The following is a 25,209-nucleotide window of genomic DNA, read 5'->3' as shown; positions in this document are numbered from 1 at the left end:
CACTTGCTTTTATTTTGTATACGCCTTGTTCATCATAATTAAATTTTGATGGTTAATAATAAAAAAATAATCTTTTCTGTCACATGTATCTTGAAGAGCAAAGATGTGCTTCAGCCACTTATATGCTCCCATAACTGCAAATTTATTAACAAAACATGGGAAATGAAGCATAAAGCTTGAGCATAATAGGTAAAATTTTTGAGCAGTGCAGCATAGCATAATAGGCGGGTCCCTAAGGTGATTTGATCATTAAATATTTTAGGTGTCAAATGCACCCATATGGATACCAGTGATTTTCCAAAATTCAGTCACAAATAGAGAATTCTGTCAACAAGTGTATGCTCTATTAGAGTATTATTGCATGTAGTTCCATGTATAAATTAATGGGCTTGCCACCTTCTGAGGTTAAATCATCTATTCTAAACTAACATTATCGCATTTAGAAGGCACACAAAAGATTCTGTGTATAATATTATGAAACAGCTAGTATTCATGATTATTGGCCTGTGTTAATAAGAAAGCTTAAGATAATAAAGCACTCTAAAAGTTCCATGAAGACGCAAGAACAAATCAGTTTAATATTATTTGTCAAATAGTCCAGAGAAAGAAAATTAACAGGCATTGCACAATAATTGTTCAAAGCACAACAGTCACTTACAAAGTTTGAACTTATCAATCACTTTATCATTTTTCTACTTCAGTGAACATTATTTTGGCCTTGGAATTCTTAGTCCCTGTTGAACTTTTAATTGATAATAAAACAGATACCTGTACTGGTATTCTTGTTACTGAGCCAATAGCTACAACCTGTTATAAGTGTACATGTAGTTAGTTACCACTTGCCATAGCTGATTATACACAACACACAGGTAGATGGTCTAAATGTGTGATGAAGTTATCAAGTAAAGGCACGTGATACAAGGTGTACAGAATATCACTATTATATCCCTGCAAACTGTACATGTAGCTATTGTATGCCATTTTTACCAACAGCCAGGTATTGCTATCCATTACACCACGCAGTTCCTATGGGACAGCATTTAAAGGCCCAGCATTGCTATAATGTAGGACTTTATTGCTGTCCCAAGTCAGTTCTCAGCCATGATGATAACAACCAGTTGGATTAGTAGTACAGTAATATTCTTTGTTTAAAAATTGCATAACTAAAATTACATTAATTATTAATTATTTAGTGTGGTCATTGCTGCATCATCAGTTGTTGTTATGTACAATATTGTAGTTGTCATCATCATCACTCAAAATGGTCCAATCTCTCTAAATCCATTCTGTTCTTTCTACAAAACCAAAGAAAACAACACAGTGAAGGACAACATTAAGAAAGAGTCTAATTGTACTGTATACATTCCCATATAGTGCCCACCATTTGACATAGTTTGCAAGTTTCTATACTCAACCAAAAGTTGTAATATGCAGTCAAGTAACGTGAACACCCAATACACTATTTCAAGTTACAGTATGAATACTTCAAATACAAACAGTTTTGCAATGAAGTGAAAAACCAACCAGGAGTAAGCTGGCAACGCAAGTCTGTGTAGAATACACAACTCGTTAAATGACCACTAACATCATTTCAATGTTTACATAATAATGTTGCCATAACCTAGGTAATTTATTAAGCTGTTGCCTACTGCAACAATTGTAGGTCACTAAAATCACATTAACAAAGGGAACTAACCACTCAGTTTAAGCCACCACCAAACGTTGAGTATTTAGCTACCATAAAAGCTTACTGAAGTATTATTGTCACTATGGCAACACTCATTTAACAACACAAGGGACCATGCATGAGTAATATCTGCGCCACTTTAGTGTGTAACATTCAACAGTGTAATGACACTATGTGAGTAAGAGCAGCGCGTACTCCGTCTCCGTTTTGACTCGACTCTGGACTATCTAACAAGTGATCCGAGCCATTTGACTGCTGATCTAGCAGCTGCTGCTCCGAAGTGCTACCAGCTCTACCCCGACTGGAAGGTCTTGCTACTGGTGTACCACCACCACCACCACCACGTGCCTCATTAACTTCATCCTGTCGTCGTATGCTTCCTTGTCTTCTAATACTATTCCTCAACCTCATACTGCCAGCTCTGGTTAGGTTGACTATTCCAGACACTACGTTAGATGCCCCAGATCGTATGGAGGATCGTAGTGATCTAAGAGAGAAGTAAACTCTTATACACACAAGTCACAGTGATAAGAATGGCATTATTACCTTCTACCACCTGATCCACGTGTTTGTATGGTGTATCTTGGCTCTGTCTCATCATCTTCTTCAAATTCTGAGTCATCAGATGAAAACTCAGTTCCATCTGCTAGCCTCTCCTGCAGTCTAGTCAGAGTGTCTACAATTACAGTGAACCGAGGTCTTTCCTCCGGCCGGTGTGCCCAACACTGTCTCATTAGGCGATATCTAATCAACAGATAACCAAATACACTTAAAAACTTGGTAGCTTCCTTACAGTTTAGGGTGACAGTTGTCTGGTTTGTCGCATCTTCCCCCTCCTATGACAAACTGGAACACTTCTTGATTACTACGAGCTGGATAAGGTTGTCTACCCAGTGTAGTGATCTCCCATAATAAGATACCATAAGACCTGCAAGTGAGAGAAGGAGTGGCTACTAGTAGTGTGGGTGGGGCTGGGTGCTCACCAGATGTCACTGTCCACTGTAAATTTGCCATCTAGTAGTGACTCAGGAGCCATCCACCTCACTGGTAACAATCCCTGACCTTCCTTACGATAATAATCTGAACTGTAACATGTACAAGATCACACTTCAACATGACTGTTATATTAGAGTAAGTTGTTACACGTGCTGACCATAATTATACAGGCCATTACTCAAGGGGCTCGTCCGAACTTTCTATCTTACAGTTAAAATTTTTATCGAAAATGATCATTTCAACCTATCTACAGGTAGCCTTTATCTTCTTATAACAGCCCTGTATCACAATGAGACCGGAGTGGATTGACATTACAGCCGTGGTACAACACAAGCACATGTAAATTGGTGGCATGTTGAAATGTAAGGCTCAGCCATATTATCTGCCATAGCTTATTACACAGTGACCCTGAACAGCCTTTGGACACATGCCATACAGCACATTTACGTGCTTACACCAGTGTATGTGATGGGTCCATCCATGTCAATTGTATCAATATATCAGAAGATTATTAATCAGTGTATGCACTGAATTACCATGTTCTGAAGATATTTTCAGGACATTTAAATTAAACCTTTCTCAGTGTCCTTGGGCTATGCCCAACACCCCTGCATCTGGGATTTCCTACCACTTCAAAATAGAACCCCTCTTTTGAAAATCCTGCACACTGGCCTGATTACAAATACAACACTTACTGGTAGACATCTCTGGCAAGTCCAAAGTCTCCAATCTTCACCACCCGGTCTGGTCCCTTACTGGATACCAGACAATTTCTGGCAGCAAGATCCCTACACCACAACACATTAATACTAACACTAGTACAGGTTGATACTACCTGTGTACAAAGTGTTGAGTCTCCAGGTATTTTGCTCCATTAGCTACATCAAGTGATACCTTGACCAGTTCAGGAAGTGTCAGTAATGGAGGACCCTAATCACAAGACAATATTGTAAACTAGTGACAGAATATCAGTATTTGCTAACGTTCTCCTGACGTGCTCCTCTCAGGAAGGCCAGCAAGTCTCCAGCCTCCATCAACTCCAATATTAAGTAGAATGGATTATTGTTTAGACACACTCCCAATACTGGTAGTACATTGGGATGGTCAAAGTTACTCATTACTATGGCCTCAGACAAGAAACTTCTTTGATCTGACTCAGTAGCATTCTTTTGAAGTGTCTATGGGAAATATTTAACTGTTGAGCACCGAGTAGCAACAACAAACACTTAGAGTTATAGTCAGGGGCCAGTCATTGAATAGGCAGTTTATTCAGACAGTAGTACAATACCTTAAGTGCCACAGGGTGTAGTCCAGTTCCTTGTCCCATAATGTCCAGAGCAGTTCCTGCCCACACCTCACCAAATGCTCCACGACCCAACAACCTAATGAGTAACAAGGAATATCACTATTAAGAACATCATCATGTAGCTTACTTCTCCAGTTTGATACGGTCTCTTGGGAACTTCTTCAATGTCTCAACATCATCAGGATTGTAATTGGGGCTGTAGGAAAAGATGTACCCACACTGTTCACCATTGTACACAATAGCATGTATATTAGAGTATTAAATTATTACATTTTATTGCAATGTACTAATCAAATGACAGATTATATACCCACATGCCAAGCAGCAACCGAGTAATAGAACACTTATACAGAACAGATCTTTAAAGTTACGAAATAATTTATCAGTTTAGATGCAGTGATTAATACACTTTTTGGATAGCACAATAATATATAATTATTCCACCTCAGGATACCTGTATAGGTCATTGTTGGCCATCCTCATCTGGTTCAGTCTCAGCTTACGTAGTTCCATGTCGTACGGTACCTCCACACGGAATGCATAGTCGTAGTTCTTTGGTCTCACACGATAACAATAACCTGATAATTGTACTATCACATCAACACAGCACTCACAGTAACTTACATAGTATTATTAACAAGATTAGTACAACAATAACAAAGACAACCACTCCAGCAATAATCCCAATCAACACTCCAGTTGCTAGTCCACTACCTAATTATTAGTAAGAACATGTTACACACTGTTATACGCACAGCACATGTACCTGGTGATGATGAGATTCCGGGAACAGCGTATGTTAGAGAATTACTATAATTACCTCCTCCTACACTATTCACGGCATTTATACTGACTTCTACTTGTTGTCCAGCCAGTTCAGAAACTCTTCTGTATTCACGTAGGTCAATGGATAAAGACAGGTTAGATATTTCATTTGAGTTTAACTCATCAGAAAATGATGAAGAGCTGTGGATACAACACAGCAATAATAAGTTGCCTTAATAATTCATGTTATCCTCCTAATTATAATCCTTAACGAGTGCACATATCAACAAAAAACTGAGACATAATGCTAACACACCCGCACACATGCACACACACATGTGCGCACAAGCACAAACAGAAAGGCAAACACACACATACACTATCATTTCTACATACATTGAATGACTATACCTTGAAACAACACGAAGATTATAACCAGTGATTTCAGCTCCATTATCTGGTGGTTTAGTCCAATTCAGTATACCATTATTAAGTGTAATAACAGGAATACCCGGAACACCACCTATAGTAAAATAATATTGTGGATAAATAATGGACCTGTTTTAACAGTAACTGTCCCTCTCATTACACAAAGCAAGCAACAAGGTGATGCAGCATGACAACGTAACAAGACGTCAAAACATCAGGAAGGGCTTTTGCAACCAGTGAGGTTAGACTCACCACTTTTTGGCAGAAGTAAAAAAAAAAATAAAAAAAAAACTTTCAAATTTGATGAAACCAAAACTAAATGTAGTGAATATGCAATACTTAGCATTTTATTTAATGGCCACAATAGATAGAAACTTGTCTAGAAACTTATCTAACCTGTCTTTTACCTATAACAACTTTATATCCACTTTGTCCTTATTAGGTGCCTCTACTGTTATACTTAGCTTCGGATTTTGCTTCTGTTTGTAACTGCTTTGGAAATACTCCTTACAGTTTATTAAAGTTATATGATAAAGTTTAAACATTCATTACAGAGGTAGCTTTTGGTCAGTGTCTAGTGATATCCCCTAACATAGAACAGTTGTCACGCATAGCTAGCTAGCATCTTTCATGCAGTGTTACAATCAAAACTGCCTCCAAATAGCACCTTAAAATGTGAAATTTTCCTGAGGGATCATGCCCTCAAATGAACCCCCTAGACTAGAACTGAACCTTACTCTGGCACCCCTGTATTGTATACTATAACCAAGTTCTTTAGCACAGGCAGTATACGCTAGCTAATACAGATACATCACACATCTCCTTACTTGCAGTAGTAAATGTCTCATTGTCACTGTAGAGTACCTCTGTGGAGGGATAATCCACTCTCACTCTTAACGTATAGTTGGTCACTGGTTGGAGAGACCCTAATAGTACAACAGCACCATTAGTGTATGATATGCCATCAGGCAGTGGCCGACACTCTTCAGTACCTCCCATTGGAGTCAACTAGTAACAAAACACAACACAATATCACGTACCTACCAGATAGTCTATTACCAATTCAGTAATACAGTACATAGACTATACACAAATGTGTAGTTTATTCGATTCCTTATTTATCAATACTATTTCATTGTGATAAGCATCAGTAAATCTCTAACCAACTTAGATTCTTGATATCAAGAATGTTGATATTAACTCCTACTTTAGTAATGATTTGCTGTTGTTACGCTGTTGTTGTTTGATCTGAAATGCTTCCAAAAAGTTACAACAAAATTGAGGAAAAAAAATTAGTGGAATTTTTGAATGTATTGATTTGCTACAACGCCTCGAGTTGCCAGATGATGGGCATTTAATTTCACTAAAATCCTGTATCGAAGTGCTTTACATGCCAAGATACTATGAACTAAAAGTTTTTAAAAGGTGCACAAATAGGTACTGCTTACAATGTGCTAACATGCGGATTTGAACCCATGACCTCCTATGTACACGTTAGTCAGGCATTCTACCACTTGAACAGTTTGTGCTGTGGTTTTCAAAGGAATGTTTCTCTACCCCTTTGCCTTCTACGTACTATAGAGAACAAACAGAAACACGCATGAATTTGTGATAATAATCTTAGAGTAGCTTCATTATCAACACTAGCGTCAATTTGTGCTGAGTTAGATGAGTAAGCGGTGTGACGGTCAGACAGCTTTTTCAACTGTGCCTAAGTAGCCAGGGGAAATGTTACTTGAAAGAAACAAATGTCTGGGTCACAATACAAGACAATACAATATTATTGTAGGTACACAAATACATACAGTCTTTCTCTTGTACAAATCAAATCAAATCAGCATACATACCTCATTCCTAAATAGGACTATTATCAAACTACTTCACTTAATAACAGACATACAGTTTTGTATTAATGCAACATAACTTACTGCAAAACATATAGAGAGTAGACGATGGCTTTCTACCAAATTTAATTGTACTTGAACACTAGTATTACTAGGAACTATTGATGTAATGGATGGTGGTAAGGGAAAAGTAGACTGTATCATTTCTATTGGTTGTCCTTCGTCTATACTGTTAGCGGCAGTTACCTAAGAAATATAACATACACACAATACCCATGTATTTATACACAGACAACACATTAGGACATTTGACAAGACAGTATGGCAGTCCACTGGCCTACTGTGAGCACAAAATGACCCACACATCCTATGGCCTAAGCTCCATTTTTTCTGCACTAGTTTAAGTGGCAAATCAAACAGTATGGTAGTACTGTTTACTGTTTAAATAGGGGTTCCCCCAAAAGTGATGTGTGTCTCCTAAAATTCCGCTTTTAAAAATTATAATAGAAATATCTTACACAATGAAAATCACCTTTATGGAATAATATTTTCTAAACAAGAAAACATTTACAGGTGGTCGGATATAGAATTTTTTTAATTAAATTACCATAACTTGAATTTTTGTCTGCCAGCCTGCCTGACCATAGTCGCAAGGCTGGAGGCCAAACAAAGTAGCATACGGCCACCATTTTATACCACAAACTACTCCTTGCCTTTCCCTTTTATCTTCAATCAGGCTGGTCTTCTTCCTTCTTCATGCAATCAAACCATATTGAGGCGTTAAGTTTCGTATCAACACTTTCCTTGAACAACATAGTTAGATGCCACAAAACTATTTGTGTTTGTAACTTTGTGATAGGATCGAGACCACGCCCATTAATGGATTAATAGCAATCGAGCTCGGAGACCTCTCTTCTTAACAATCTATTTATGCAATCACAATGACCACACCACCTTACTATTCGTATAGCTGTATTCACAATGAAAATATAAAATAGGGACATGCCCACAGGTAGGTGAAAGGCTGACTAAAGATACTCTAATTCAGCAGTCACCCTAATAGAACAGTCACACAATTATAACTGTGTATGCTATAACAAAAACTAGAGATCTAAGCAATAAAAAGTAGTGAAACAAGAGATCAGTAATGGTATTACAGCATAGCTTGGTGGGAAAATCATTATTTTGGCATTGAACAAAATAGTAATAACATGCCAATAGAGAGATTTTCTTACAGAGCCAGAGATGCGCTCACAGTGGTTGGTACCGACCACCACTCAAATAAAAATAGCCCCAAATATCACTCAACAACCACTACAGATTCACTGTTGACATACACAAGCTATGGCCCCATACAGCATTTCTCCTGCTTCTTATGCACCATTCTAAACCTGGGCACATCACTACAGAGCTATGCTGTAATACTGTCACTCATCTCTAGTTTCACTTTTATTGATCGTTTGGATCCCTACTTCATTTATTTCTAGTATACTTAAACTTGAAGTGATTGGTCCAGTGGATTGCTATTAGTGGAACAGCAGATGTATGATGTGGGCAAGTTTGGCTCAGTGTACAAACAGCTATGCACACTAAAACTGCACGTACATACATGCACAAACACACACACACGTGCACAACACAACAGACTACATTACACACACTACAATACATGCACACACACTACAATACACGCACACACACACACACACACACACACACACACACACACACACACACACACACACACACACACACACACACACACACTACAATACACACAAACACACACACACATGCACAACACAACAGACTACATTACAGACTACATTACAGACACTACAATACACACACACACACACACACACACACACACACACTACAATACACACACACACACACACACACACACACACACACACACACACACACACACACACACACACACACACACACACACACACACACACACACACACACTACAATACACACAACACACACATACCTGTATTACATAACTAGTAAAAGAAGCTAGGCCAAGTATTAATCTACTAAATTCAGTAGTGTCCACGGTGACTGTATTGTTTACAGTATCTACCAGCATTCCGTCTCTTAAGATTGTATATGACAGAAAACCATCAGCAGATCCCCTGGCAATAGGTCTCCTCCAACTCACTGACAATATAGTAGTGCCAATGGGAATTACTCTTAGATCCCTAACAGGACTGGGACCTGTCAATAACAAGTATATATTGAGGTGTGTACAGTACAATGGCATGGTACACTACATAATAATATCAAGACACACGGTAGTGTGTCGTGCGGCCCAAGAAGCCGGCGCGCCACACCGTGAGTATATTTACAAGAAAAAAGTAAACGCGATTTTCACACCTTTGCAGCTCCGTGATTCCTTATCCGATTGAAACCAAAGTTGCTACAGAGGTGCCGGCTAGGTAGGGGAGTCCACATTCCAAATTTGAAGAAAATCGCTCCAGCCTTTTCCGAGATACGAGCGGCCAAAGTTTGGGTTTTTTTTCTTCGTTTTTTTCTTCTTCTACTTCTTCTTTTCGCACACTTTGCAAAATCCAAAATAAAACACGAATGCGTGCTCCAATCGGGCTGAAATTTGGCACACTTAAAGGGCTTATTAAGGCGAATCTCAGTACCAAGTTTGGTAGAAATCCGATGAACATTCACGGAGTTATGACCGATTATTTGCGTAAAATAAGGTCGAAGGTCTGTCACGCCCACAGGGTAAACCGCTTGAAGGAATGAGCTGAAAATTGCTATGTAGATGGAGTAACTATCGTAGGAGTGCCTTTTTGTGGTTTGAAAGGAATCCAGTTAAAGGCTATCGAGATATAACACAAAACCCAACCTGTGTCACAATTACGCGATCGATTTTTATGAATAAAAAACTAATAGTTTTCACGCCTACCAGGCAAACTGCTTAGAGTAGTGAGCTGAAAATCGGTGTGTGGCTGGAATAATTATCATAGAAAGTCCGTGCAGTAGTACAGAAGAATCGGATTACAAACCACTGAGTTATGATTCCAAAGCCAACTACGTGTAGCATATGCGAGATCGAGATACTCTAATAGAACAGTCACCCTAATAAAGCATTCAGCTAAGTTTATAACTTACTCCATTATAGAATTATATTACATTGCAAGTTATTCTGTAGGGAGTTCAACTACAAACAGTCAATCTTATAGACAATTCGGCTACAAGCAAGTCACCCTGTAGAGAATTCAGCTACAAATATGTTGCTGTAGAGATTCAGAACAATATAAGTCACACTGAAGAGAATTCAGCGATAAACAAGTCACCTTGTAGAGAGTTCAGCTACAACAAGTCACTCTGTAGAGAATTCAGCTACAAACAAATCACTGCGTAAAGGGTTCAGCTACAAAAAAAGCTACCCAGTAGAGAGTTCATCTAGATCAGCTACAAACAAGTCACTTTAAGCAATGTTCAGCTACAAGTAACTCACCATGTAGAGAGTTCAGCTAGAAACAAGTTATCCTGTAAAGAGATCAGCTAGAAGAGGTTACCTTGTAGAGTGTTCAGTTATGAACAAACCATCATGTAGAAAGTTCAGCTGCAAACGAATCACCCTGCAGCTACGAGAAGATCACCCTATAGAGAGTTCAGCTAGAAGAAGTCACCTTGTAGAGAATTCAGCTGCAAAGAAACCACCATGTAGATAGTTCAGCTGTAAACAAATCATCCTGTAGAGAGTTCAGCTACAAACAGATCACCCGGTAGAGTTCAGCTAGAAACAAGTCACCCTGCAGAGAGATCAGCTAGAAACAAGTCATCCTGTAGAGAGACCAGCTAGAACAAGTCACTTTGTATGTAGAAAGTTCAGCTACAAAAAAAAATCACCCTTTAGAGAGGTCAGCTACAAACAAATCTCCCTGTAGAGAGATCAGCTAGAAGAAGTTACCTTGTAGAGAGTTCAGCTACAAAGAAACCATCATGTAGAGAGTTCAGCTGCAAACAAATCACCTGTAGAGAGTTCAGCTACAAACAAATCACCCTCTAGAAAGATCAGCTAAAAGAAGTCACCCTGTAGAGAGTTCAGTTACAAAGAAACCACCATGTAGAGAGTTCAGCTACAAACTAGTGACCTTGTAGAGACATCAGTTACCTTGTAGAGAGTTCAGCTACAAAGAAACCATTCTGTAAAGAGCTCAGCTGCAAACAAATCACCTACACAGAATTCAGCTACAAACAAACCACCCTGTAGAGAGATCAGCTAGAAGAAGTTACTTGTAGATTGTTCAGCTACAAACAATGCACCCTGTAGAGAGAGCAGCAAGAGGAAGTCACTTTGTAGAGTGTTCAGTTACAAAGAAACCACCATGCAGAGTTCTGTAATAAATATATGTATTATATATATAATTTGTACATTTACTGATAAAATCAGAAATATTTAAAGTACATCTGCTTCCTCTTTTCTTCTTCCTGTGGAAAAGAAAAAAAGACAGGTTAAAAAAGTCCCAAAGCCGGCCTATGGCCGGCTTTGGGGTATACAAATACAAAAAGAAGTGAAATCTAATCCAAAACAGCCAGCTGTAAAAAAAGTGTGCGGCCCTCAAAAAGGCTATGGTGAAAAAAGATGTGAAATCCAAGGTGGCGGCCAAGAAATGGCTGTGATGGTAGGTTAATGGTAAAAATTTTAATAACGGCAATTTAGGTGAATTTTTTGCCGAGACCAAGTGACACAAAAATTCACTTGAATTGTCGTTATTAAAATTTTTACCATTGACCTACCATCACAGCCATTTCTTGGCCGCCACCTTGGATTTTACATCTTTTTTCACCATAGCCTTTTTGAGGGCCGCACACTTTTTTTACAGCTGGCTGTTTTGGATTAGATTATCTTAACCCTTAAATCCGCAGAGAACTTTTGGGGAATGCATGTTTACACCATATGGACATACATGGCAACACTACAGTAGGAGGGATAACTTAATTCTTACAGCCTACAAATATACATTGATTACAAGTGTGTTCACTGGGCTACTTGGAGGTTAAATGAACACTGTAACTACAGTGGCTTACCTGTTGTTATGAACAGTGATGAGTCACGTTTTCAAAATTCTTGCCACGTGTTTAATTTTGATTGTGGGTTTATTCATGTGAGTCATAATATACGGTCTGATTGAAAATTTAATGGCAAATCGAATGGAAGTTGTTGCAAGATGCTTGGAGCAACTGCCATCAAGTTATCAACCATTTTATAAAGGTATGTAGAGAGTGCATGTTTCCTGAAAGTTATTTTCATGGCTAGTTTTTGCCTCACCATTAAGCGTTAGGGTAAAATGCTAGTTATCATTTTAATCCTTGTTACACAAGGAGAATGACGTAAATTGTGTAACACATTGGAGTAACAGAACCAGCACAACACTGTAGCATAAACAATAATAAAACTATTGATTCTCATAGTGATGTATGTATGTGCAAATTTTATATATGATAAATAAATTAGCTATCATTTACAGGAGCCATGGCAATTTGCATTCAGTATTGATAGCAAAAAAACTTAACCCTTAAATCCACATAGGCCGGCCCAAATACGCATGCCTAAGACAAAGTACTGTAACTTTCGAAGTGTACCTCCTATCACTACGCAATTTACGCTACTCTACTTGTTACATAATAAGCAGTAAAATGGTACCCACGGTTTTACCCCAATGTAGAGCTGGGCAATATTTCAATATATTGGCAATATCGCAATATTGAACTACACAATATATCGTATGAGGTAAATTATAGAGCCACAATAATATCGTCTAGACAATATAATCGCCAATATCGCCTAATTAAATCTGGCTAGTGGTTGTGTTTCTTGCACTTGCTATGTACCTAAAAGGAAAGGCAATTTGATTATGGGTAAATTCCAGCTGTTGTCTGACACCATTTCACATTCTATGATGCAGTAATGTGTTATGTAATGCTACTAGTCTCACTGCTTGACAAATTTAATTATACTCAATATTTAATCATATCGTGAATATAAGCTTGTAAATATATCGAATAGCATTATTTTTAGTATCGCCCAGGACTACCCCAACGCGAAACTGTAAGGCCAAAACCTGCCATGTAAGCAGCTTTTCGGTAAAGAAACACAAAACATTTACACACCTTTACAAAATCATTTATAACTTAATAATGCTTGCTCCTATCAACTTGCGATTTGCGTTGTTGAACTCTCCATTAAATTCTCCAACAGGACATCTATTGCTCACATGATTAAACTCACAATCAAAACTATACACGTGGCAAGAACACGTGAAGACGGACTAGTGCATTGGAATCCTTCAATGCTTCATAAAAAGTAAGCCTTTGTAGTTACAGTGTTCATTTAAACTTATCCAAGTAGCCTAGTTACCAGAGTTTTAACCAATGTTAAATTTTAAGCAGAAAGAATTAAGTTCTACACTTTAAATTGCCAAGTATTCAAGCAATGTGTAAACACACGTTCCACAAAAGTTTTTTGCAGGTTTAAGGGTTATAACAAATAAATATGTCCAGCTTTACAAACCAACCATTTGAAACTGAATGCCATTTAATCATGAGTAAATATACATACAAGCCTTTTCATGATATTAAGTAAGTAACTCACGTCCTTCACCAGTGGCACAGGTGACAGCACGAAGATGAGTAACATTATTAGGCACCTCATTATAGTTGTTGAATGCTACTACTCTAATGGTATAGTTGACAAAAGAGAAGAGATTAGTTAGCATCCGTGGATTGGTAAATGTATCCTCCTATGGAATAACACAATGTATGCATTAACAGTGATTTATATCTAATAAAAACCATGTATTTATGTGTACCATCAAGAATTTATTTCTTCACTTCTTTAACAAACTCAGGTAAACAAAAACAGACTAACACAATGCATCCCTAAAGTGTGGACTACCTATAGGTGGTCCCAAATCAACAGTACTAGATATTTGTGTACCACTGGAAACAAAAACAAACTTTTCAATGGGTAGAGGGGCTCGCTCCACTGCCTATAACATCTAACAAAACTTACCATATACATTACCACCATTGAATACAATCAAACATGATGCAATATATTAGTACGTACTTCTAGTACAAGGTTGTCCACTTGGTATATAACACGGTAGGTTAGGGTGGGGTAGGTATAGAGCTGGTTTTGACATTCTGGTGTGATCTGTGGCTCAGTCCAACTCACTGACAGAGTGTCACTGGTAGAGTTACCACAATCTGTCATTGGCTGAGCATCTACTGTCACTGCTGGATACAGGCAGCTCTCGACTGTGAAGTAAGGAATACATGTTTACAATAGTACAAGTCACAATACTAAAGAGGTATGTAATTGTAATTTGTAAACAGGGGCTCCACTCAGAAACCAAATACTGATTTCTAGGGGAACCCAAAAGAAAGAGTATAAAACACAAATACAAATACAAATATAGATACAACTCCAAAAATAAACATGCACACACAAAGCCAATACAAAGAAATAATACTTAATATAACTCCAATAAAATTTTTTTTGAAAGATGAAACAGTAGTAGCCCCTCAACAGTTGATTGTTCCACAGTACACACCCGCAATAATAAAAACTAAAGGACCTTCTCCCAAAATTGGTATACACCCTGGGAATAAATACAACTGATATTACGGCCAACATGAACAGTCACGTCTTTAGGGTATCGAAAAATATCTTGTAAAGAAAATTTGTGTATGGACTTAAAAACTTAACTTGAATAGCAGTATGATATGTTGATGCTCTCTTAAAGTAAAGGATAATTTATAGGTAGTAACAGATGATTGAATTATCTTGGAATGCACTCTTTCAGTCATACAGGTGAATTTAGCAGTAGTAGATACTAAAAACAGGATGGTATATTTAGCGGAATGGCGGAAACAGTGGAATTGGCAGAAACAGCAGAATCATCGTTTACAGATTATGGACAGCCTTAGAACACCCACTTCCAGTTAGCTACTCACTGTCACATATATAAATACAGCTACATAGAACTCACCACAGTTGAAGCTCATGGTCTTTGTAACACTGATTTTCTGTCTTCTTGCAACTTAAAATCATCTGTGGCACTCTTAAAGTGTAGTCATACCTCAACCCTCACACCCCGTATTTAGAAGCACATGTTACTAGAAGCGCCTTCAAGGGGGACACTTATAATTGAAAATCTGTAAACGCCACCCTGAGAAAATAGAGCATGGCCACTCGAGACTAAGCCTGACCATTCAACACTAATCGTCCTGCAATTCAAAATGTGGTAATCAATCACATAAGATTAGTATTAATTGTATAGGCTTGGAGAGCCTGTAAAGCCTGATCTTTAAGAGATAAGACTACTGTCTAAGAATTGATTACCACAGGATAAATTGCAAGAAAACAGAAAATCGGCACTACAAAGACCATGAGCTTTAATTGTGGTGAGTTCTATGTAGCTGTATTTATATATGTAACAGTGAGCAGCTAACTGGAAGTGGGCGTTCTAAGGCTGTCCATAATCTGTAATAATGATGATTTTGCTGTTTCCACCGTTTCCGCCATTCTATTAAATATACCATCCCACCAAAAACAGCATGTGTTAACTGGCTAGCATGCTATCCTGTCACACAGCATGCCATCACCTTATAACCACAAAATACTGGATTAAAGGGAGATAACATATCAAAGAACATGCACCCATATTTGTGCACACACATACACAATAATTAGTTACAATACGCTACCCAATGGCACAACTATATACATCTCACCTGGTAGAGGTTGTTGTCCAGGATCAATAGTGACTAGTGAACTAGTAGTAGTGTTTGATAACTGTGACAATGTTGTAGTGTCATCTCTGGGAACAGAGAACACTCCACTACTACTACTCCAGTAAATGTTAACATTATCCAGTGATATACTATTAGCTGGTAGACCTGTAATAACACTGCAGCTCTATCTACTCCTCTACACTACAACTACACATACCAACATCACTCATTACACTAGCTCCATTGGTAGCAGCTACTAGTGTTGTAGCATTCACCTCTACTATACAGTTACATCCTGTCAGATCACATGACCAGATATGACCAGTCGTAACAGTAGACACCCATATACGATTAGTGATCACATCATATGTTAGCGCAGCTGTCAACTGTCGTGCACCTATTCCACCCGTACACATCACATTTCTCTTAACAGAGTTGGTATCAAAGATTAGTGTAGATGTTTCGTTATAGAGATTGAACATACTGAGAATACTGGATGATGATCTAGTTCCAACCCAATACAACAGCCTATGGGAGATCATTTGATACATCACATACTATACATCATGTATTATCCTAGGGTGTGGCCTTACAATCACAAGTGGAGCCTATTTAGAGGGGACATCTATTGTAACAAAAATTCTTTAAGGTAATTGACTAAGTGAAAACCTACGGTACTTGCATATTCCTCCTACTGTATATAGTATTGTATTTCCTTGGTTACATGTCCACCTATTACAGTTGCCGTATTGTGCCCATAAAGAGAAAGCATAAAAGACAGTCCTTGAATAACAGTAGCTATTATTTGAATCTGCAGTCTCTAAAGAGCTAATTAGAAGAATTTTGGTCTGCTAGCTTTCCTGGAGGCTAAACGAATAGTACAAGACCACCATTTTGTACCACAATAAGGAAGTCACTTGTGGCATGTGCTTTTTGTTGTTTTAATAAGAGTGTGCCCTCAATGCCTTGTTTTTCCTTTATCTTCAATGAAGCTAATTGTCATTTTCTTCATGCAACAAAACCATATCGACAGTGTTGGGAGTAACACGCACGTTGTTACTTGTAACGTGTTACAAAGTAATATAATATGTAATGTTATTATAGTTACTTCATTTTATGGGTAATATGTAACTGTAACTAAATAGTTCAGTTGCAAGTAATATGTAACGTTGTTATTTGTTGTAACGTGTTAACAACGTGTTAACACGTTACTTGTAACGCGTTAACGTGTTAATATTATGTAACACGTACATAATATTATTATATTTGTGGTAACTAACAAAATATGCTATAAAAACGGGTAATATAACTCGAGTTACTTTACTTACAAATGTAACGCGTCACCTAAGTAATATAGTTACTGTAACGAATCTAATATTACATAATATTATTACTACAAGTAATGAAGTTACTAATCTCGTTAGTAATCCACAGAGTAACGCCTAGCCACAATGAAGTAATGAAGCCTACTGAATGAAGCTTATTCACCAGCAGTGTTGGGCAAGTTACTTTGTAAAAGTAACTAGTTACATATTACTTGCAACTGAACTATTTAGTTACAGTTACATATTACCCATAAAATAAAGTAACTATAATAACATTACATATTATATTACTTTGTGTCCACAGCCTTAAGCTGTTACGTGTGAAACTACCACCTTATCACGTGACATGATTGCATTGTTGGACAACATGCAAATCTTGGTTATAAGTAAGAAGCTGGTGAATAAGTTTCATTCAGTAGGCTTTGTTACTTCGTTGTGGCTAAGCGTTACTCAGAGGATAACTAACGAGATTAGTAACTTCCGTTACTTGTAGTAATAATATTACGTAATATTAGACTCGTTATAGTAACTATATTATTTAGGTAATGCGTTACATTTGTAAGTAAAATAACTTGAGTTATATTACCTGTTTTTATAGCGTATTTCGTTATATTACTTAGTTACCACAAAAGTAATAATATTACATAACGCTTTACTTATGTAATGCGTTACTCCCAACACTGGTCACCAGCTTCTTACTTATAACCATGATTTGCATATTGTCCAACAACGCAATCATGTCACATGATAAGGTGGTAGTTTCACATGTGACAGCTTAAGGCTGTGGACACAAAGTAATATAATATTTAATATTATTATAGTTACTTTATTTTATGGGTAATATGTAACTGTAACTAAATAGTTCAGTTGCAAGTAATATGTAATATGTAATTAGTTACTTCTAAAAAGTAACTTACCCAACACTGCATATTGAGGCATCAAATTTTCATCTCTCTTTTAAGCAGCATATTTAGATGCCACAAAATTGTTCCATGCACTTGCACTAATGTAAGAGGTACTGGAAACCTGGAAAATACCTGTAACTTTACAATAGTTGTATTTTTAAGAAAATAAGGAATAGTGATCATCCCAAGTGGCTGACTCGAAAAACTCTAACACAATAGTCACGTTTCATTCAAATAGAGCTTTACAGCACAGTGGTGAGATATATGCTAGCTATAACTAGTATATTGGGATCTAAGCGATAAAAAGTAGTGAAACAAGAGATGAATGATGGCACTACAGTGGAACCTTCCTTATCCAGACCTCTATTATCCAGGCACCTCCATTGCCTGGACAGCCCGAATTGGTCATGTGGCTTGTAGTTTATTGACCATACTGAAGTTTGGTTTAGATGAAAGCACAAGGAGGGAGCCTAAAGGTTGCTGTTTACCTGTTTGGTGGCTTAATAATAACTATCACTTGGTTGCTAGGTGATAATGCATTTTTACAGCCCAGGGGAGTGACCATGAATGCCCTGTAGTGACTTCCCCTCTGCCCACTACACTGTATACCACTAACTGATAGCAATAACAACATTACTTGTATTTATAGAACTTTGCGTGGGCGAGATCAAAGGAAAAAGTGTACTTTAAATTTCATAAGGCACACTCTCAGCCGGCCAACTGCTTCATCGACCACAAAGAGTGCTTTATTGCACTGCAAAGAGTGCTTTATTGCGAATAAAGCACTCTTTGCGGTGCAATAAAGCACTCTTTGTGGGCAATAAAGCACAGTTGCCCACGTGCCTTAGTGTAGGCTAATAGCCTACGGGGCTCGCGCCAGTACGACTAATCACCCAAGCCGGTGAAGGCTGATAGCCTCGCCGCGCTGAGTGATCAATCACCCCAGCCGATACGAGTTCCACCACTGGATTGCTTTTATAGACATACCTAAATGCTTCGATGATGGGTGGGAGAAGATAATGTTGCTGTTACGTTTGTTAATGTAAACGGACAAGTCCTGGAGATATCACAGAAATACTTCACCATGTGACTCGCAATAGAATCGATTGTGGGTTGCGAGCAAAACCTGCCAAAAGACGCGATGAACGTCTACTATGCCAAACTATGGTGAAATACGCGTGAGTTACTTTGTTAAACTAGTTTGTGTGCGTTCAGGCTGCTAATAGTTCATGCAACGCTTGTTAATTACGAGTTCTAGTGTATGGTGAAGCTACACGACTAGAAAGTTCCATAAATCATTTAAAGCATAGCCTTGTTCGTGCTATATGAAAAATAAAGTACTCAGCCGCACGCCTCGTACTTTATTTTTCATAAAGCACTCGCGGCTATGCTTTAACATATACTTAAGTTAGTCACTTTAGCATAACAGCATGTTATCCTCAGTCACGGACATTTATGAGATACGGAAAGTAGTATGTACCAGACTGCCCGGATAAGAGAGGTTCCACTGTAGTCTGGAGCTGCCAACCCTTTTACGCCACTCGCTTTTTGATTAGTTGGGCGGAGCTCGCTGTAAAAGGGTCTGGTCACAACCGCATACTAAACTTGTGTAAGCTGCCACCATAGTGGCAGCACCAATCAAATCGCAGCATTTGTAACTAAACTGAACATTCAGCGTGTTAAGAGTGGAACCATGGATACTATTGCCCGGAGGGTATCGTATCTACGGTAACTACGCATGGTCTTACTTGGAAGAGGACAGAGTACGCAGTTATCAACTGTATACAGAAGCTTGGCTACATGAGGTGCGCCTCTGACAGTGCTATCAAACTCGAAGCGAAGTTCAAACAACAATTCCATAGCGTTACCATGACAAAACCCGCGTGATTCAGACGCTAATTAATTCCAGCTGCACAAGTTTAGTATGCGGTTGTAACCAGACCCTTTTACAGCGAGTGCCGTCCAACTAGTCAAAAAGCGAGCGGCGTAAAAGGGTCGGCAGCGCCAGACTAGTTCCACTGTACAGCATATCTCGGTGAGAAAATCCCTACTTGGCACTAAACAAAATAATTGTTATAACAGGCCAATGTAGGGATTTTCTTACAGAGTAATGCTGTAAAACATTCCTCTTCATTCACTACTTTTTATTGCTTGGATCACTACAGTGTACCTCATTTTAAAATTAAAACTATAGTTTCAAGTCTATGTACATACTGCTGTAGGATAGCTTTTATAAGAGTACTCAATACTAGCACTGAAGCTATAGCAAGATTGTACAAGGCCACACCCAATGATCTTATACACTTACCCAGCATATGGAGACAGAGTGACATCTACCATAGTAACATCAGCTACAGACATGCTTAAAATCTCACGTGGTGGTGTGAGACTGTCTAGCGAAACTTCATGAATAATCAGTGTGCCACCCTCCAGATATGTGAGGTATAACCGCCGACCAACCCAGTCCAGTTCAATGTGATTTACAACTGATGAGGAGAGCGTCATAAGGACCTGTATAGTAAATGGTATGAGTGGGTCACTATCAATTACATTGATTTTTGCTGCCTTCTGTAAATTTCACTATTTGACTACAGCATAATATTTCACTATTTATACTTCAAAATATTATGCGATCCCATCTGTCATTATTTAAAAATACCAAATATGGTATAAATGACAAATTGTATATGCATGCCATTATGTGCCCCAGAAGCCTTACATAACTCATAGCTACAAGCCAACCTCATTTGTCATTGACTAATTCCTACTCATTCTAGCTGTATTTCTTATTGATTCTCTTAACTCTAATTAACTAAATTCAGGATGCCATGCATATTTTACTCTTGAACATAAATATTTAGTTGTGATTATAAAGTGTCATGGACTTTATATAAAACAGAAACTTAATATCCATTACTAGTTAACAAGCAAAATATCTTTACTTACTCTGGCAGAGTTCGGATTCCTTAGTATTGCAGCCTTCAATTGACTAGACTCTACATAGTACACAGTAGCGGTACGACTGTCAACTACAAACGGTTCAGTAAAACCAGTTTCTACTGGAGGTGACTGTGAATCACGACTGATAATGTTAACTGTTCCACTTGAAACTGTGGCTAGTAGCTCCATTGGTGGTTGTGGAGCTGATGATGGAATCATGTGATCACTTGTAATGTTACTACAATACTCACCATTAGTATTGAATGTGATCTCTTCTGATTCTTCACCACTACCAGCCCTATTAACACCTCTTACAGTAAATGAATATTCCTGGTTAGGAGATAGGTCAGATACCACCAGTAGGACATCATCTGCACTGACAGTTTTCATCACAACCTAAACACAACTTGTACATAACTAGTCCACACATACAGATTGCTACCAACCATTCCCCCAGTTGGGGTGAGGGTGACAACATAACGAAGCAACACTCCTCCAGCTTGTTCAAGGTCTAGTCCAGCCCATGTAAACAATACTGATAACTGATTAGAGTTTCTCTCCATCCTGTACACCGACGCACTACTCTGTTCTATCTGACTTGGTACTGTAGTGAGGGATAACATTGTAATCACATTATCCTCATACAACACACATACTTACATCTACTAGGAGATATCACATTAGTTAGTTCAGTAGCACCAGAGGAGTACCATCTGGTGAATGCTCTAACTGATATATTCAGTGTAGTCTCTGGTGACTGGTTCTCCAGTACATAGTAATTGTCACTGGTCTATGGTAAGTAGTAATAACAGTGAAATTAACTACATATAGTACACAAACAACATGTGTAAAGTATGCATAAGTGCACTCAAACTCGTGCCACTCTCACTACACACAAAACAACACACACTCCTCACCATCACTACATCACTATCACTACTCCCATCCACTCTGGACAAGGAATAGATCAACTGGTAAGTAATGATGGCAGGAGAGATCCCCTCAGATCTATCCCAAGTGATGTTGATCACAGTAGGAGTTGAGCTATCATCAAGTCTAAGATTACTAGGATTATCTGGTTCTACTAAGCCATCCAACTCTACGTTATCTGTAAGCACAAAACATATAGTATGTGTTCAACAATACATTAGCAGCATTCCACATACGTACATACAACACATAAAATCCCAACTCAGTTGAGGGCTGGATCAAATAAACTAAGAAGGAATAAAAGTCAGGAATTTTACGGGAGTGTATAAACAGTGGAATGGAACACTGGAATGGAATTTTTAAAGTTCCAATATTAGCTTTTACATCCAAGTAAGTACAACTCCTCCCCTTAAGTAAGCAAATAAATAGGATTCCCCTTGAAGTCAGCTATTTTAGCATACTTCACCTCATCATAGGCAAAGTTTACCAATGTAATGTACTGTAAAGTCAGTTATGAACATGCATAATAGCAGTTTATGGGAATACCTAGAAGACTCCTCCCTTGTTCCCATAATGATGAAAAGTTAGCTAGCTAGCTAGCTGATTCAGGGGCAGAGGAAGTAGTTGATATGAGGGGGGGCTGGGCTGACCCAGACTTATGGAAATGACCTACATTGTCTCTGGTTTGGTAAGGTGAGACCAAAAAAAAAAAAAAAGGCCACAACCAGCTGACAATAGCTCCCCACCTCACCAGCTACGCATTTATAGCTGATAAACTACATAAGATCCTTACATAGCTCGCTGCACACTGCTCTAAGACTGTGACTGGTTTGTTAGAGTGACTGCTCTATTAGAGTATCTCGATCTTTACCATGGTTTTCAGCCCCACTCCAAGGATAATTTCGGCGTGATATCATTCTGAGGGGGGGGGGGGGGGGGGGGGGGGCTCAGCAGACCGAGGGGGGATTCAGCCCCCTAGTCTCCCCCTCCCCTCCACCACCTATGAGCTGATTACATGTATATGCATTGTAAAAGTACGTGCACTATATAATGAAATGAGGTATTCATTTTTATCACCTTTACCAGTTAGGCACTGGAGGGTGAACACAGAGGGCAGAGCCTGTACGAGGTGTTTATCACTAACCTATATAGGAGTCTAAGTGAAAATCTTTGGGAAAAGTGAAACAGGACTATCTTGTAAGCATTTAAAATTAGCCTTTTCCACAATTATTTCAGAAAACAAAATTTAAGCCAGAGTTCATTGTGGCAGTACCACATTTCACACTGAACTAAACCACAGTTAGTTTCACACAAGTGATAAAGTATACAGTTATAAGTCATACAAGTGTTGTGGTGAGGAAAGTATGCTAAAAGAGCTGACTTCAAGGGGAATCCTATTTATTTGCTTACTTAAGGGGAGGAATTGTACTTATTTGGATGTAAAAAATAATAGTGAACTTTAAAAAAAAAATCCATTCCATCATTCCAGTATTCCATTCCACTGTTTATACACTCCCGAATTTTACACAAGGAAAATATGGTAGGCGTTTTTTGGATTGATCCAAAATACTGTAACTGTAACAATAACTGTAAACTATAAATATGGAAAGAGCTTCTACAGTATGGCCCCCTCCCGTATATGTACATGCTTGCAGAATTATACTACTATATTCAGAAAAGATTACTTGTACCTTCATCTTTCAGATGGCATCAAACTTACCATCAATATAGTACACAGTATGTCACTATTATCTTATTAACAATAGACAAAGTCTGCAAGTACACTCTGGCCCTTCTGGCCCTCAAAATACAACTACTGTACTATGTAACAGGAAAAAAATTGGTAACACTACCCAAATGACTTGTTATAGTCAAACTACTTCTTTTAATTTCTTTTTGGGGGAATCTCTGTTCTTTTATTGGTTAGGTTGATCACGACAGTCCTCAGATTTTATAGAAAAAGTCTCTATAAGTACCTTAAAGTGAATGGGATGGGACAAACTCAATCCTTCATTTAGAAGGACTGCTCAACAAATTTGGGTCTGTGTTGGTGTATAACTCAAACAAGTTGATAATATAGTTTACCTGGCAGAAATTGTTGTGACGTTTCGTTGCTGATAATTGCTCTAATTTCAACATCACGAGAACCACTGAACACATTATAACAACCAAATGCTAGCTGGTAGTTAGCTGAAGCTGATGAGAAATTGGATGGTCCAATGCACACTGTATTAGCTTGAGCTGATGAAGTGAAGAACAAACTACCCACCACATAAGTCATTGATAATCTAGCAAATAAACTGGGAACACAAAAAAACAGATTAAACAATTATTGTTATCAATAGTCCAGGGGAGGTTGGTCACCAGCGTATAATGTGTGACTACACAGCCACACATGGCCTTAGTTGTCAGAGGAAAGTAAAGTGTGCTATGCTGAAAAGTTTGTAAGGCTTCTTAGGACACATATAGCATGTACAGACATACTGTGTTTAGCAGGTTTGTAAAATTTCGTGGATCGCCAACCATTCAAAAGTTCAAGGTTGTTGGGAGGGGGGAGGGTTTGCTTTAAATAATGCCATTTTTATTGAATTTTGAATCATGGATAGCTGCCAATCCGCAAAAAAAAAGTATCCCCATTATATATGGTATACAATTTACCATTTTGCCTCAAATTATGCATCCAAAAATAACACCAATCTGAGGCTAATCAGTTATAAAAGGCTTCTGTTGTTACAACAATGGCTTCAGTTGATGTTAAGTGATGTCTATGAATACTTGAAATTGGCATTATTGTGGTTATGAAGATATCTAACATGGGAACTAAACAAACCAGATGTTTAATGATGGGACCAACATCCTCTATTATCAGGTTCTTACTTGTCAACATTATTCATCACTCTGTTAACAGGATTACTACATCCACCTTCTTTGCTATACTCTGCTGTGCCTACTTCAAGGCCACCAAATGGCTCTGCTGTCCCAAGTCTTCTGACCCAGAATATCCTCATAGTGACAGTGTCCAGTGCAATAGCAAGATATTGTACTGATGTTCCACTGGTACACATTATCCTACCACCAAGTCCATTAAGTTTCATAACAGTAATGTTACTAGATTGCCTCCCATTGTGAGCCCAGAACAGCAATCTACAGTAATAGCATGTAAAGTATAATAATGTTCACAGACTATACCTTACCCATTGGGGGAGTCCACTACCATATCAGCGATACCTTCATCAGCAAATAGCTCTTTTTTTATATCGGTGTCACTGTCAACCCTCTGGTAGTTGATCTTTCGATTCTCCCC

The 25,209-nt window shown here is 38.2% G+C and overlaps 2 protein-coding genes across 2 annotated transcripts in view; both read right to left on the bottom strand.

Annotated features, from left to right (window-relative positions):
- Positions 1–1,123: 1,123 nt before the first annotated feature.
- On the bottom strand, positions 1,124–25,203 carry LOC136257250 (proto-oncogene tyrosine-protein kinase ROS-like). The gene is made up of 30 exons (XM_066050335.1): positions 25,100–25,203; positions 24,783–25,049; positions 23,991–24,205; positions 21,893–22,083; positions 21,636–21,765; positions 21,422–21,579; positions 21,227–21,371; positions 20,982–21,178; positions 20,344–20,546; positions 16,023–16,333; positions 15,806–15,970; positions 14,136–14,326; positions 13,659–13,806; positions 9,030–9,256; positions 7,112–7,273; positions 6,011–6,191; positions 5,166–5,277; positions 4,756–4,955; positions 4,614–4,703; positions 4,444–4,567; positions 4,117–4,185; positions 3,972–4,065; positions 3,667–3,861; positions 3,519–3,613; positions 3,379–3,471; positions 2,671–2,772; positions 2,481–2,615; positions 2,234–2,431; positions 1,883–2,174; positions 1,124–1,295 (listed from the first exon to the last, which is right to left on the bottom strand). The coding sequence occupies exons 1-30, from the start codon at positions 25,120–25,122 to the stop codon at positions 1,257–1,259; spliced, it is 4,752 nt and encodes a 1,583-aa protein (XP_065906407.1). The 5' UTR covers positions 25,123–25,203; the 3' UTR covers positions 1,124–1,256.
- Positions 25,175–25,209, bottom strand: part of LOC136258429 (proto-oncogene tyrosine-protein kinase ROS-like) — a 30,581-nt gene continuing 30,546 nt past the window's right edge. The window contains exon 15 of the mRNA XM_066051745.1: positions 25,175–25,209. Within this exon, the coding sequence (XP_065907817.1) occupies positions 25,175–25,209 (35 nt within the window).

The sequence above is a fragment of the Dysidea avara genome, chromosome 6 (genome assembly GCF_963678975.1).
Source record: "Dysidea avara chromosome 6, odDysAvar1.4, whole genome shotgun sequence".
NCBI lineage: Eukaryota > Metazoa > Porifera > Demospongiae > Dictyoceratida > Dysideidae > Dysidea > Dysidea avara.
The sequence above is the reverse complement of the archived record's forward strand: the minus strand, read 5'-3'. Positions and strand labels throughout refer to the sequence as shown.